This window comes from Myzus persicae, unplaced genomic scaffold (assembly GCF_001856785.1).
Source record: "Myzus persicae strain clone G006 unplaced genomic scaffold, MPER_G0061.0, whole genome shotgun sequence".
NCBI lineage: Eukaryota > Metazoa > Arthropoda > Insecta > Hemiptera > Aphididae > Myzus > Myzus persicae.
In genome coordinates this window covers 103,237-119,668 of record NW_019103962.1, presented here as the reverse complement: position 1 = coordinate 119,668, position 16,432 = coordinate 103,237, and the positions used below count along the sequence as shown (strand labels likewise).

The 16,432-nt window shown below is 25.5% G+C and overlaps 1 protein-coding gene and 1 long non-coding RNA gene across 4 annotated transcripts in view; one reads left to right on the top strand and one right to left on the bottom strand.

The window, feature by feature from the left end:
- LOC111036964 overlaps positions 1–16,432 on the top strand; it is a 51,083-nt gene that overhangs the window by 13,626 nt on the left and 21,025 nt on the right. For all 3 annotated transcript variants that reach the window (XM_022319296.1, XM_022319295.1, XM_022319294.1), the window contains 2 exons: positions 1,255–1,336; positions 2,546–2,935. In XM_022319296.1, the coding sequence (XP_022174988.1) occupies positions 1,255–1,336; positions 2,546–2,935 (472 nt within the window). The remainder of the gene's footprint in view (positions 1–1,254; positions 1,337–2,545; positions 2,936–16,432) is intronic.
- On the bottom strand, positions 5,235–14,764 carry LOC111036965. Its single transcript, XR_002604834.1, has 2 exons — positions 12,810–14,764; positions 5,235–5,956 (listed from the first exon to the last, which is right to left on the bottom strand). It is a non-coding gene; the product is annotated as an uncharacterized LOC111036965 (long non-coding RNA).

The window sequence follows — 16,432 nt, the reverse complement described above, 5'->3', positions numbered from 1 at the left end:
ATTTATTCATATTTAAAAATGTGCATCTTATTATTTTATGATTTATTGGTTTTAGAAAAACTTGGTATTGATAACCTAACCTAACTTTGCATAACTCATTACACATTTAATGCAGAGTAGATCATTTTATTGATATGAAAGCAGTAGTAAATCAACGTAATCAAAATATAATTTGGAGTTCATCTATAATAAAACAGCACAACAATTTCTTTAAAGATGTCTATGCTTAATTTACACATCAGATATTTGACTACTTTAAGCTAATTTTGGAGCATTAAGTCTAACTGATCAATGTTTTTAGATATATAAAATATTGTACAATCAAAACTTTCCTCACATTACTCATAAATGTTATTGAAAAAGAAAGGTTTATTTTAAAAATGTGATGTATTCAAATTTTGACGATTCTCTTTGTTAATATAGCTACCATTTAGGTCAGCCATGTCAAACTCAAAATATTAACTGGGCCAAATATATTAAATATTACACTATGCGGGCCGCACATACGTATTTATCGAATAAAAATATTATATTATAATAATATATAGTATTATATAATACTGGTTCATTTTTACTTGATTTATAAGCCATGCAAGTTGAGAAATGCGTTAAATCTTCATTTTGTAATTGTGTTTTCCATAAATTTAATTTACTTTTGAAAGCCTTGATATGGTAATTTATTGCTGTTATAACTTGATCTTTCCCTTGTAATTTTAAATTTAAATTTGACAAGTATATCAACTTATATCAACCATAAATAAAGGATAGGTCTTGTAGCCGTATTGGATCTGAAAAATTGGTGATATCTTGTTCTTTAGAATCTAAAAATATTTGTATATGATCTTTTAACTTCCAGAACCTTTCTAATACATTGGAGCATGATAACCATCGTACTTCTGTAGATAATACTTCATCAATTACAGCTTATGGCTGAAAAGATAAAATATAATAATATATACTAAATAAACCTTTCTCAAACAAAGTTCAAACAAAAAATGAAAATTTTATAATTTTTTTTTACTTTGTCCAATAAATAAATAAATATTGGCAGTTACGGGCTGCAAAAAAAAGGTCAGTGGGCCGCGTGTTTGACATGCCTGATTTCGGTAGACAATACTTAATGTTATATTTTACTTTGATATTGGCTATACTGTTTTTTTTATGATGCTAATAACTAAAATTATGAAGATGAATAACTTTTATTTTAATTGTTTTAATAGGTTATCTTTATATTTTTGTTTATTTAATTTTTAGAATACGATTGAGAGAAGGTTTCAAATTTGCACATTCATCTGCCGGTATCATAAACATGGTTTTAGAAGTAGACATGATAGAAGTTAGTATATTGTACACCATATTTTTATAACAAATTGCTATCAATTAAAATGACAAAACCATTTTATCAAACAATGTGGAATTTAAGGTGTAATTGCATACGCAATAGTATTTAAGTACAAAACGTTTTATAATGCATTTAGGTTGTTTTCTACAATTTATATAGTAATATATAAACATTAAATATTCACTTTCTTTTAAATTCAAATGAATTTTTTGTTCCAAGTTTTTGATTCCTAATATTTATTATATATTCACAAAGTTCATAATTTGTATATTAAATATAAATACTTGATTATTTTTTATAGTTATTGATACTACTACTACATTTACTATCAGTATCTTTTCATTTATACACCTATACTTGGTGCACGTTAAGATCATGACCAGTGGCGACTGGTCATGATCTTAATGCGCGCCAAGTATATAGTGTCAAATTAAATTAGTGAATACTTTTTATCAGTATGAATAAAAAATGTACATATTAATACTTAATATCATATCAAAATGATAACAAAATTAAATTTACTTTAAAGGGATTGGATGTGGTAATTGTATATCTTTGCCTAACATATGTGGAACATGGACATTTAGACAAGTTTTCAATTCCATTGATCTAATGATTTATTACAATAATTAAATTTAAATTCTAAAAAGCATTAAGATTTGAATTTTTTGTCAAGTCAACTTGATATCAACTTTCCTAAAATTTTAATTTTTAATTTCCTTTTTTAGTATGATCTGTTTTAAGATTTAGGCAGATAAAATCATTAATGCAGGGAAGTCAATCTCAAATAGACATGTTGGAATTAAAACATGTTTAAATTCCTATGTTCCGCTTGTGTTGGACAGATATAGAAAACCACCATATCAAATTCCATTTATTTTAACAAAAAACAATTTTTATGTTTAAAAATCTAATATTTTCTTCCTTAGATAATAATAAAATATTAATTCAACTGAATTTATTAAAATAAAAAATATACATAACTATTAAGTTAAAATATGTATAGTTGATAATTAGGTTATTAAAATAAATACCCAATACTTGATAATTTATGATCAAATTTAAACAACATATTTTTTAATAAATAATTTTTAGCAATCTAATTATAATGTAGCAACCTTATAAAGCATAATTAATTAAGTAAATATTTAAAAATAAAATAAGTTATTATTTAAGAAATAAATGATTAATATTATATTCTAGGGATCACCCCACTGTCCTAGTACGCCCACAAGTCATTGTGTCATTCAGTATGTTTTATTTCCGCCTAACAAGATACAAAAACAGCAACAAAAAACTTATGAATATAATAGTGTTTTTGATCAATTCAACATGGAAAATAATGACCTTGAAAGGTCATCAATTTTGTCAATTGATGAGCAGCAAAAGTCTGAAAAACGTCAAAAACAAGGAAAGCATATAGTTTCTTTTGCCAGTGATACTAATGATTGTTGTTTAAAACATAGTACGGAAGACGAATATCAATTAATAACAGAATGTTGGATCGAGCCACAACATGGAACAGTGGTAGTAAATAAAAAACAAAATTATAATTATATGTCGGGATTGATGTACGAACAATTAGCAGATGCGGTGAGTAGATAATAATTGTTTATTTAATTATATATATATTTATTTATTTTAAGACGCATGGATAGATATTTACAAACTATTATTTGTAGATAATTTATAATAAAATGTTACAGTTAAGTCTCAATAACTTGAATCTCAAGGAAGGATAAAAAATATATAATCTTAATTGTAATTTTTTAATTTATATACCTCAAATAAAACTTATAAAACACTTCAAGGGGCATGTAAAACATTTTGCGAGCTATTAGGGTTTTTAAGATATTGAGGTTTGATTTATCGTAAGTCGACTGTATAACTTATTGTTTTGCATTTAAGAAGCCACCACAAAGCAGTGATAATTTTAATAATTTTAAAAGTTATTTGAATCTTTACATGACGTGAGCTGTGGGAATGATGTAATGCAGTTTAAAATATGAAATTTTAGTGCCTTTAAAATAAAATGTGTGTACTGAACATCTTTTTACTTTTTTTATTCTAACCTTGCTGGCAAAAATCACTACTACCTTCAATAAGTCTCCATCTCTCTATTATTAGTCAACTTATAGGTCACATTCTGGTTTATTGCCTCAGAGATCTTTGGCAATACTGTCAATCTACTGAGTCCTAAGTTTATTTGAAAATATATAAATAGTTTCTACAAATCTTCTGCTTATTTTGTCTTCAAATACTTTTTTTTAGTTGGCCATCTGCTCTCCAAGGGTGTCCAAGCCATTAGCAGCTTATACTCTAGGATGTTTGGTCTGTTGAGCAAAATTTATTTTTCAGTTAAGGCGTGGCCTATAAAATATATTCAGGATTAAATAATGACTAAGTCATAGTTGTAATTTTTCTCATCACATTTTGTTACTGACCATGTCTATGTCTCATTTGTATATATTTCTATTGGTCACATGTAGCAGTATTTTAGGTGTATTTTTGATGTCCATAATAGTAATTTTGAAATTGATTATTTTAATCAAATCAGTACATAATTTATAGATAAATTAGTCAGTAATATAATAATATGTAATATAAGTTATAAAAATATCATAATTAAGGCTATGGAAAAATTAAAAACAATAAATTTCAAGTTAGGTAGGTTGTACACATGTATGTGAACAAAATCCATATTGTGTCTATTATTGAAATATGCATCATCCACAATAATTCTTTTTTCGATATTAAGAATGAAAAACCATTTAGTCTGTATTCTTTCAGTACCGTTAAATAGTAAATATCTAATTTTAGTACTAAATAGTTCACCATAGAATTATAGGTATAATATTATACATTAATACACATCAAACTCTTCTTCTTCTTCTAGTTCTCTTTTCGCTCCTGAATTCATGGGGTCGGCCACCCATGTCCTACAACTTCATAGGGCTCTACTCCCCCACCAGGGCTTGATTTACGCATTTTGGGGCTACTGTCAACAGTCCATATCTTTACCCCCCTTCCACACATGAGTTGTATAAAACAAATTAATAATTACAATTTACTTCACTTGACTACATGAAATGTTTAAATTAGTTGACTGCTCTCCTTCCTCATCATAAAGTTATTCTGGATACCTACTAGCTACCTATCCAACTCTAAATTTTCACTAACAAAATTACAATGCTAAACATTTTTAATCCTCTTAAATACAGAAAATGATAAAAATATCCTTAAAATAGTTTTGATTTCTAATTTTTTAATTTTAAAATTTTTTTTATAAATGTCATAACATTTTTTTGTTGGTTCAAATCTTGAAAATTTAATACAAGCTTCATTATATATATTTGTAAAGGGTGGAGTCGTCACCTATGGCCACGTTAAGCATTTTTTTTGTGAATATATTGTACTAATTTTAGTTATGAACATGGAAAAATCTTGAAATTCAAACCAAGTATACTTTATAACATGACTTATACTTAGTTAAAGTTTCAAGCCTCTGTATGTTATACTTAGGAAGAATTTTTAATTTCTCATTTTCCCCTACTATGGCCAGATCAACTCCAACTATGGCCATAATATTTTTAATTTATTTATTTTTAAAAAACTTATCCAAGTACCAAATGTAGTAACTAATAATATATATTAGTAAAATATTAAATACAGAACATTATGAGAGAAACACAAACAGTTTATTATGATTTAAAATAGAATAATAACATAGTACACAACAAAAACAGCCTATTTAACAAAGTACAATTTGTATAAAAATGTAAAAAAATAATAATAACTGTCATATTAAATAAAAACTGATCCCTGCTTAGGATATATAACACTAGTTAGGTTATAATAAAAATATAAGTAAAACTTAATGAAACATTGTATATAATAAAAATTAAAGTAAATAACTTTCTGGAAATAATTAAATCACACTTGTTGATTTTTGGTTATAGGTTAGAATGTAGGAAAACATAATATAACAGTCTTTTAAATAAAAATTGATCCCTGCCTAAGATATAATAAAACAAAAACCTAGTTGGGTTATAATAAAAATATAAATAAAACTTAATGAAACATTGTACCTAATAAAAATTAAAGTAAATAACTTTCTGGTAATAATTAAATAGGTAATAAGTAAATCACATTGTTGACTTTTGATTAGAGTGTAGGAATATATATTAAGTCTTAATATCTACTTTTTTCAAACACATCAACTATACCTGGAAACACTGAAATAAGATGTCTATTTTTAAGACGAAGTTCTGGAGATGGTAATTTGTACAATATGTTGGTGAAGTCAACTATTGATACACCATTTTCAATAGGTACAAACTCAGTGTTTTCCTCTTTATTTGCTTCAAAACATTGCACTTCATATTCACTTTGGCTAATTATATTAACTACTGTGGCAACATATTTGTATTTCAGTTTCTTTTTTCCAATTGGGGAAAGACCTTGAAGATGCATAGACATAATTTTTTTTATATAAATTCAAAATGCAAATTTTGACTTTACTTATCAAACTTTACAAATTTTTCAAATTGTATTGCTAAGGATTGAAAATTTAAAATCAAGGTTTCTCATAAGTAGTTCATACTGTAATCAAACCTATAAAAAAAAAGAACACAGTTATTTTTGTATAGATATTTTATATTCAAACCTTTACTAAATTATTTATTTAAATAAAGAATAATAATTTTAGTTATTTTGCTGTAGTTTTAAAATATTATTTGTGGGTACTAGACATTTTTAAAGTATATATAGTATTATATTAAATACACACAATGCCATTTTCTTGGCAAAAATTAATTCATTAATGTCTAATAGTAAATTAAATCACTTTCATAGTAATTATATTGTAAAATATTCTTAGTAATATAGGCTGACATAATGTAGATCAGACCTTTACTCAAAATCATTTCTTGTGTTCAATAATTGTATATCAATTCAAATTTAATACATCCACTACAGTGACCCATCTGGACACCTACTGTACAGCAGAGTGGTACCCACATGCCCACATTTATATTAGTTAATAACTTCTAAAACATTCACATAATATATTAGGTATCTATCTTGAAATAAGTTTATTGTTAAAAGCACTGATTAATCAAGATTAATTGATTTACTATAAATTGTAAGTATCAAAACTATTTAAACCATAGGATACTTTTGTGAAATATTGTTATAATTTACATTTTGACTATTTACTGTTCAAAATATATTACTCTTTCAAAAATTTAGCATGGTTATGAATGTATTATGTGTATTATACATGGGCAGTAATAGCAGAAAATAAATTGAATCATTTGACACTTTTTGTTTAATGAATATTATAACCTATACCGTTACAACATTATTATTTATCTATAGATTTACATGTACTGGGATAAAATATTATAAGTGTTTTGTAAGTATTCTTTGAGTGTCCAAGACATTTAGACATAGGTAGATAATATATATTGAGTCATAGATAATATGAAAAATATAGTTATAACTCGTATAGAAGTGGGGAAATAGTATAAGTAAACAAATATATTGTTTTGAGGATTTTCAAGTCAGTTCATAGGTTTTATATGGTTGTTGATTAAGTTATTAAATACAATATCTAAGTTCTACCTATATAAATGCGTTAATATGCAGGATAAAAAAAAAATACAGGCAAGGGTTCTAATCACTAAAAGGGAATTAACATAAATCGATAATAGCAGTAACTACCGTCCTCTGTAGTTAGATGGATGTATATAATATGTATATTTTGTCTGATATTAATATTTTGAAATAGATTAAAATAAGCTTTATAATAGTACGAAAGAGGAAGGAAGACGTGTTGTATTATTTCAATATCTAATCCACTTTATTTTTTTTGTCATCATCGCGTTATTATCTCAGTAACTAAACAAATAAACAAATATTTATTTATTGATAACAATACCGGGTTTTCGACCCTCCTACTAAGGTGCGTTATTGGATAAAAAAAACTGCTTGTTTGCTGTGTATAAACTCCGTCATTGTCGACGCACGTGTTAAAATATTTATCACGTATAGATAATACGTGAAAAAAAAATTGAAACTATTTATTATTACACTGACGAAATAATTCTAAAATATGATTATCATAGTAATATATCTTACATACATTATTTGTTTTAATATTTGTACGTGTGGGTGATTATATATTAATATATACATATGTGTGTTATATAAAAAGCTTTACATTTTAAGTTTTACATTTTACAGTTTAATCATTGGTAACATTGTTATAGATCAGAAATGGCGAACCTATGACACGCATGTCACAGAGTGACATTCGCACACTATTTAAGTGACACACACGAATGTGTAAGTTTGATAATATTAAAGTTTTTGAAAAAAAAATTGAAGGGTTATCGAACTAGTTGACACGCAGGAAAAATAGATTTCAACCAACATTTTTATTTGACACGCTGGAACAAAAAGGTTCGCCATCCCTGTTATAGATGAACTTCCTTATTCTTTTACCCATCTCGTTAATGATCTCTTCGGTGGTTAAAGGCAATTAAGCATAATACGGTATACTGACAAAATGTTCTTTCCGTATTCAATCTGTTTGATATGGTATGTGGGTTTGCGGTTGTGTACTATGTATGTAATATTATTATACTTTTCAAGTCCAAATGTATTGTCATTGATGAAAGTAAAACAAATCAATTAAGTGGATGTTACACCCGTATGTGTTGTATCTGTCTTACAAAGTACAACATACCAAAAACTGTTTAGCGCGAGATGGAACCACTCAGTCGGTGGTCCTAAATCCTAATAGACACCAAAAGCTTATGCAACATAAAATATAATATTTTCTATGTCGTAGTGTTTTTATTTGCTAGAAAAAAGTTATAATACTTTTAAAAATCTGAAATGTTTACGTTTTCCAAACTTAAATAACTTTTATGTATTGGTCCTATACTCCTATCGAAAAAATAAAACTACGATACAGTTAAAATTCTCTTCTATTCATGGTGAACATTTCTTAGTTATAACTTATAACCATAGCCTTCTCGGTTCTTTCCCCCTCGAAACAGTTTTTATTATGGTTTACATTTGTAACATTTGTTGACGAAGACAACACGCCATGTAGGTGTAGCGTTCTCTTAAACAATAATAATATTACAATTAATACAAGCATGTGTTGTCCCTATAATAGAAACTCATAAAATAGCAATTATTAATTATTATGTTCAGAATAATCTATTTTACTTTGTTTTTTCAGTATGAGACTGAAATTACATATAATAAAAATTAAATGTGAGAAAGTCGTTTTCATATTTCAATTTTGAAGCATGATATAAGCATATTATGAGAATTTGAAAATGTACGATTGTTTAACAGCTTCCGTGTTGTGAAGTTACATCGTATTCAATCGGGTGGACACTAATAGACCTACACTAACCTATAGACTATTTATATACAACCGAAAATAACATTTTAAAGAAGTAATAGTAGTGAACCACCATAATATTCAGGTATTTTCATATTTTTATACACCTTTGAAAAAAAAAACTAAAGAGTAGAAAGCCAGAAATCCTCTGTGTATACAATATACATCACTGTATACTTAGGTGCAGTGGGGTATTAACGGTGAAGGGTCCATGACTATCCCCACCCTTAGCATTTGATGGATTTATAACAATGTTAAATTTTGTATTTTAACAGAATTAAAAAATACATTTTTATTTCATAATACATTGCCACAGTTAATAATATAGGGATCGAAATATCCGCGGAAACTAACATTTAATTTTTGACGATAAAAAAATTGAAAATTGAATAAAAGGTCCTTTTATTGTTGTTGTCATTAGTGTAACTTAAAAAAAATTGAGCTAAATTCTGAAAAATTTTTTATGAAATTCAAATACTGTAAAATTTCTTCAAAATCGCGAACATTTATGAATTATTTTGAGTTAGATATTCTTAAGAAAAATTCTTTTATATTTCAAATCTGAAAAGTTAATATAAAATTCCTCAGAAGTTTTATTACAAAAAAAAGTATTCTAGAAAGTAAAATTAATTTTTTATAAGCGTTTGAAATTTTTCGACAAAAATTATTCACCAGTAAACTAAACATTTTCTCATGGGATGATTTTCTTATTATGTTGTAATTATTAAAAAACAAATAACCGTAACTAATTGCATTTTATATTTATTTTATTTCTTTCTATACATAATACTACTATCGAAATATTTTTACTTGTGTTTGGCTATTTATAGACATTTTCAATTTTCTTGTTCTATAAATGTTAAATACATTTATTTTTGTTCGGTCGAACTTCTTTAAAATTGAATACAAGATTGAGAAGGTTCTTCATACGTTATTATAATAGCTGTTGAAAATATTAAAGATATTATAAATAAATAATTTTTACAAAAAGGATTAAAAAATATTTTCTCTTTTCAAGCTATTTTTGGACATATTCAATTGTTTTTAAATTTTTTTCTATAAATATGGGTACACCGATATCACTCTGTTAAATATTTGTTTTATACTTCATTATAAATTTATAAAATTTTCAATTTTTATAGCTAAGGATTAAAAATTAAGCACAAAGTTTTTCATAATTAACTAATATGGTAACCAACAATTTAAAAAATATATTAACACAGTTTTTTATCAACATTTTAAGTTCAAAGTTCAACAAAGGCTTATTAAAACAAATACTATATTTTTATTTTTATTCCTAAATTAACTGAAAATTCCTGCATTATAATATAGTTCCATATTATTATCTTCAATTTTTAATCTAAAAGTTTGGTACTTGTTGATAATATTTTTAATATTTTAAGTACCAGTTTGATATTTTTATTTTAAAAATCCGTAAATTTAAAATCGTCTCTCCTGACCCACAAGTGTTAATATTTTAGATTCTGGGAGGAGTAATGAATGTATTGAATATTGATTTTACAATGATGTTTATTTTTTATTTTTGCGTCTGTCATCGCGGTTTGAAGCTGTACAATTGCTTCGATTTTCTTCAACAGCAACTTTTCTGGTAGAAAATCTAGTTGGTGCTTTCGGAAAATCAAAATTAGAATTACGCAATCATTTTCAAAATTGACAGGAATAACAAACAAAAAATTAAGGAAAAACGGGAATTCGAAAATTCTGAATTGGAATTGAGAAAATCGAAAATATATTATGGCTATAAATAGTGTTACTTTCCCGTAAACTTTTTTTGTACGATAAAGGTTGGAAACTTGTTGGGAATCTTCTATTAACATTTCTAAAGTTACTTATGAAAAGAAAAACTTTTATGAAGTTCTAACTGAAAAAGAATTAGAACAATTTAACATAGCTATCAGGAACACTATAAAAGAGTCAAAATATTTTTTAAATTCTACTATTTATGGAAAATTCTAATATAAATATTTTGTGAACATTTTGAGCGTCTATACCGTTATTAGTTTTTGAGTTATACCAAAAATATAAAATCTATTTTTTCAAAAATAATTAGTAATAACATTTTTTTTTTGTTTTTCTCGACGTTTTTTAAAACTACCGGTAACTTAAATATATTTCTGAAGGAATATTGACAGTAATAGTAATTTAATAAAACTATTATATATTATAATATATAGTAGTATTAATTGATCAATTCCCGTTCGAAATTGGCAATCAAAATGTACTCAAAACTATCTATTCAAAAACTAAGCATATATACATGTTATTTAACGATTATAAATATATCAACATTTGCATGGTTAAATTATTTTTTCATATTTATAAAAATAATAATACCTATATGAAACAGGTTTGTAACAAAATGAGCATTACTAGAATACACTGACGAGAATTGAGAAGCCAACCTTAAAACTATTAGTATACATTTTACCATTTAGATTAGATGATTGTAAATAAGAATTAAGTTCTACTCTCAAGATATTCATAAAAATATATTTCTAAGTACTTGGGTACCTACTATATTATGACTAAACTGAATAACAAATACACGGCGCATGATTATGTTGATAAAAGGTAAAAAATTAAATTAAACGTAAAAACTTTTTTTAAGTAGTAATAGAAATGCTATAAAGCACTAAAATAACTGAGTTATTCTATTATGTTTCATATTCAATTAAATTTATTATTCTTTAAGAAAAACACTTGAAAAACGATAAGTAATTAATAATTATAACACCTAATTGTTTGATGATTGATAACTTTGCCAATCAATTTTTAAAAAATAACTGTATTAAAATTAAAAATGTATGTCAATTTGAATTTTGTATAAATCTATATACAGGCTATAACTATTGTATGCACGCATGTTATAAATAATATTGGTTAAAAATTAAGTTTTTAAGATCAATATACCCACTTAGAAAAAAACCCATCTAGCGGCTTGACTAACTAAATAAGCGTTCTGTGTGAATTAAAAAAATCTATGTGTATGTAACTACTAACTATATTACTGTCAAAGTATGTACGTACGGTACTTTTTGCAATATCTTGGTACGCTTAAATTATAACAAGTTAAAATATTCATCCCGCGATAAGATTATAGAAAATTACATTAGAATTATGTAATATTATAAGTATAAAAAATATTTGGTGTTAATATAGATACTATTAAATGGAGATACTTGTTTATAATATTTTAAAATATAGTAAATAAGTAGATATAAAATAGTACTACCAAGTGTCCTAGTTAACTTTTTCAAGTCCTGTTAAAAAACATAGAACTGTCACCAAGCCTCCCACATCAATTTTTGGGCACCTGTAATAAATGTTTTTGCGAGCCTCATAAATTATTATTCAATATAAAACCAGTATTCTTATTAAAGTTTCAAAATGTCAAACATAACAAATTCATTTCAACATGTCCCTGTACTCCAGGTCCAACAGCCCTCCCCTTATGGGGGCTCTAACTATGACAACTTATTACTTATTATTCAAAATATGTTGACTATACATGTTTATTAACATTTAATATTAAATATTTTTTTTTGTTTCTTTAAACATTTTGTCTCTCGGGAAAAAAACATGGAAAATAAATACTAAAGCTCCTCATTATAGTTGTTTTTAAAGGTACAACAGTTAAATTTCAAAATCACGTAGCCTATTTTTTTAATAATCGTGTTTGAAATTCAAAGTTTGAAAAATTGGAAAATTAAACTAAAACTAATGATTTTTTCTCAATCAATTTTTAGTAAATATGTTTTAATTCATTTGAAACATTATTCGTATAGACTTTCAAAATATTATAATATTAATTTAAATATTTTAATAGTTATTGTTATTTTTTATACACAGCATAAGTACAATATTAAAGATTTAAGCCTTATTTGATAATGGGTGCAATGATTGCATTAACACATCGATTACAATGACCAAATCAATATTATATTTAATACCATGGTATAATACATAATACATGCTAAATAATTTAGATAAATATAATAAAAATGAAATGTGTTTTGTCTTTACCTTGTTGTTTAGTAGATGGTCCATTTTTAAATTTGAACATAAATAATCAATAATAAATAGTTAACATAAAAAAAGTTTATATAATTTGATGTATAAAAATATTTATTGATGATTGGTTAGTGAATAATGAAAATATAAAATTTAAATCTTTAAGAATCACTCGAGTTAGTTATATTGTAGACAAATATATTAGGTAACAATGAAATTTAATGTCAAGAAAAATTTAGTTTATGTATAGAATTAGATATTAGAAAAAAATTAATGTTTTGGATTTGAGTGAGATCAATGTTAATAATATTATCATTGTTATGATTTGTATTTCGAGTTCATATAACTCCATCTGAGATGTATTTGTATTATTTCGCACAAATCATAAACATAAGAATCAACACCATTTCCTATATTTTTTTCTTTTTTGAAGTTTACATGCATACACAAGTAATTTTGTTTTGTGTTTGTTGAAAAAAAATTAATTAACTTTAAAACTAATCTCGAGATTGTACTCAATTTGTATAAACATTGGACATTAATATATATTATATCAAATTTAAAATATTGACGTATGCACAAACCACAGTGATATGTTATAATATTAGTTGAATGCACTTAATTATTTTCTTCTATTACTGTTAATATTTTTGTTTTAAATAGTTCGTTGTCGCCATCGTTTTGATCATGGTTCATGATCTATCTGTGGCCATAGTGTCTTTCAGACCAATTCAAACATGCAATTCGAATGTGCACAAATACACAGCATATAGTAGTATACGCATATAGTAATAGAACGTACTAAGTAAGATACGTATCAATACGATCATATTATTATTACACGATTAATTTATGCGATGTGTATGCAAAACGAGTGTGTTTCGTTTAAGGCACGCGCTAAGTACTCGTGAAACGTGATCGTAGCCGAATCTTTTCGTGTTCGTGGAATTTCTGTGTATCGTCGTCTCGTCGTTTACGACTTGCCATAGTTCTGATCGTGTAATATTATTATATTATATTATTTGTTCTTTTGTCGAGTGTTATACCTAAATTTCGTCATAATTTGTTTATTCTCCATCAAAGTATTACAATCGCTATCTGTTATTTAGTATAAGGTTTTATATTTTTTATTATACGGCTCTATACATTTCGTTATACGCTTTCGTCTACCCTAGCCTTACCTCTGTATCTAAACGCAACCACTCGAAAGATAACGCTCAGGCACTTACTTAAATATAGCTCTTAGTCAACCGGTGTGTGTGTTTTTTATTTGTTGGTACGTTATCTCTTGTTTGAGCTTGGCTCTTGAAACGGCACACTCGCGGTATAAAAACCTCACGCCGGTCGGTTGTAGATTCATAGCGCATTTGGTGTCGGATCGTCACACATCAATCATAGTGTTCAGTACTTTTTTTTTCGTTTAGATATTTTGCTTTTAGAACGAGTCTTATTTTCAAGTGAAAGTGTTAGTTTTTTTTTATAGTGTGTAAATTGTTTCCGTTTGTTTCTCGTTCGTTTGTTGCAACAACACTTCATGTGGGTTAACAACCGTTTGTCCAATCAGTTGGAAGTTTGGATCAAGGCATGTTTTATGTTTTTACGTTTGGTATAAAATAGAAAATTGTCTTTTGAATATCATACTGTGCCAGATCTAACTCTTCCAGCTGATTGGACTCGGTGCATTTCGACTCTTTAGTATTAATTAAAATGTGAGGTTTTTTTTCGTATTATCAGCCACAAATTTGACTTTCTCTTTGTTTTATTTTTGTTTTATTCATTTTACTATAAACATTTATGTATAATATATTTTGTGTATTTTATATTAATAATAATTTATATAAAATAGGTACATTTTAATATCTGTATAAACCGTATACACGGTTCTTACTTAATTGTTTTATTCACATTTTATTTTTTAATTATTTCACATTACATTTCAACTCGGTGAATATTTTGTTTGTACATATTTGTATTTTACATTTGTTAATTATTTGTTAATATTTTCATCCTTCAACTTTAAAATAATTAAAATATCTTATTAAATTCATTTAATTTCCTAAAACAGTTATTTTCTTAGAACATTTTTTTTAACGTAAATAAAAAATAAATTATAAAACACTTAGTACCCTCTAAATTATTTTAATTTTATATCAAAATTCTCATATTTTAAGTATAATAATCAATAACAAAACTTGAGTACATTCTAAAAATTTGATGTAAATGAATTAGTAATAATTAAAAATAAAATTGAATTCACAGCTAAGAGTAAAAAAAAATATTTATAGAGCCATTGTACGTATTTAAATCTAATCACATTTCATATCATACAGGTAGTGAGATTTTTGTAAAAATTACATATATTTTGATAGTTTTTGTACACATTTCATTTCTGCAAAAATTGGCCTGAAGTCATTATAATATATACATCTAGATCAGGCCAAGGTCATTCAAGCTTATTTTTTCACTATTTCTCACTGATAATTGAATTATTTTGTTTCTTCTTATTGTTAGCTAGTCGTTAATGAAATGTGTACCTATCTCAATAATAACATAACTTTTCTGAGATTGTAAAATATTTTTAAATTAGTAATAGCAGCGGCGGCCTTAATTATATATATATGTATTCATACATATTATATACAGAACATGTGAATTCATGAATTAAGTGGAGAAGTAGTCTGTTCACTATATTTATTAAATATAATAAAATATTTTGCAAATACGCACAAAGTGAGATTCAACTCCTCCAACTTAATTCAGTCACTACGCACTACGAAGATCTTCAGAAATGGCCGCTGCTAAACTAGTACTTAGTGTAAATTATAACTTGTATCAAAATGTATTGCAATTCATATAATTTAGTTTGTCTAACTATAGTTTATATTATTTGAGTCATAAACGTTAGTTTTTTACAATATTATCTAAAATTGTAAAGTTGTATCAACATTTAAAACTATTTATTTCCTTGTTATCAAATGGATTTATTTAAAATATTGTGGACTAATGTTACTAAATGTACAAAGATATTATGAGTATCTCATTATTTAAATAAATGTATGTTTACTTATATTGAGTACTTGAATAATTTAATAAATAGTCCAAGTCACGGTATTATCCTTCCATTCATCTTTTCGGTATGAACAATAATGTTAATAAAAATATATATTTTATGGAATTTTCAAATATATATTGAATTACATTCATAAACATAATTCATTAAAGGTGGTTTAAAAAGTGTATTCACTTAATTTATAATAAATTATATAACAAATCTATTAATATATTTGAATATGTATATTTTTATGGAAACAGCAATTGTGTGAAAAATAATAATGTATGTATAAAATATAAATGTTATTTATCTATTAAATTAATAAATGTAGGTACATGTCCTATTATATAGATATAAATATACAATAGATCAGCCAATATTACTATTTACTTTTAATAATACATAAATAATAACAAAAAAACTTAAAATAAAATATAATATATAAAATAAAAATTAAATAGAATTATTAAATAAAAACAAAGACTATATGTGCACCAGTTATTGTTAGGAGATTGGTAGGGGAAGTTTATATATCATTTTTACTTGAAACTAATGGATAAAATGGTTTCAAATTTTTAGTATT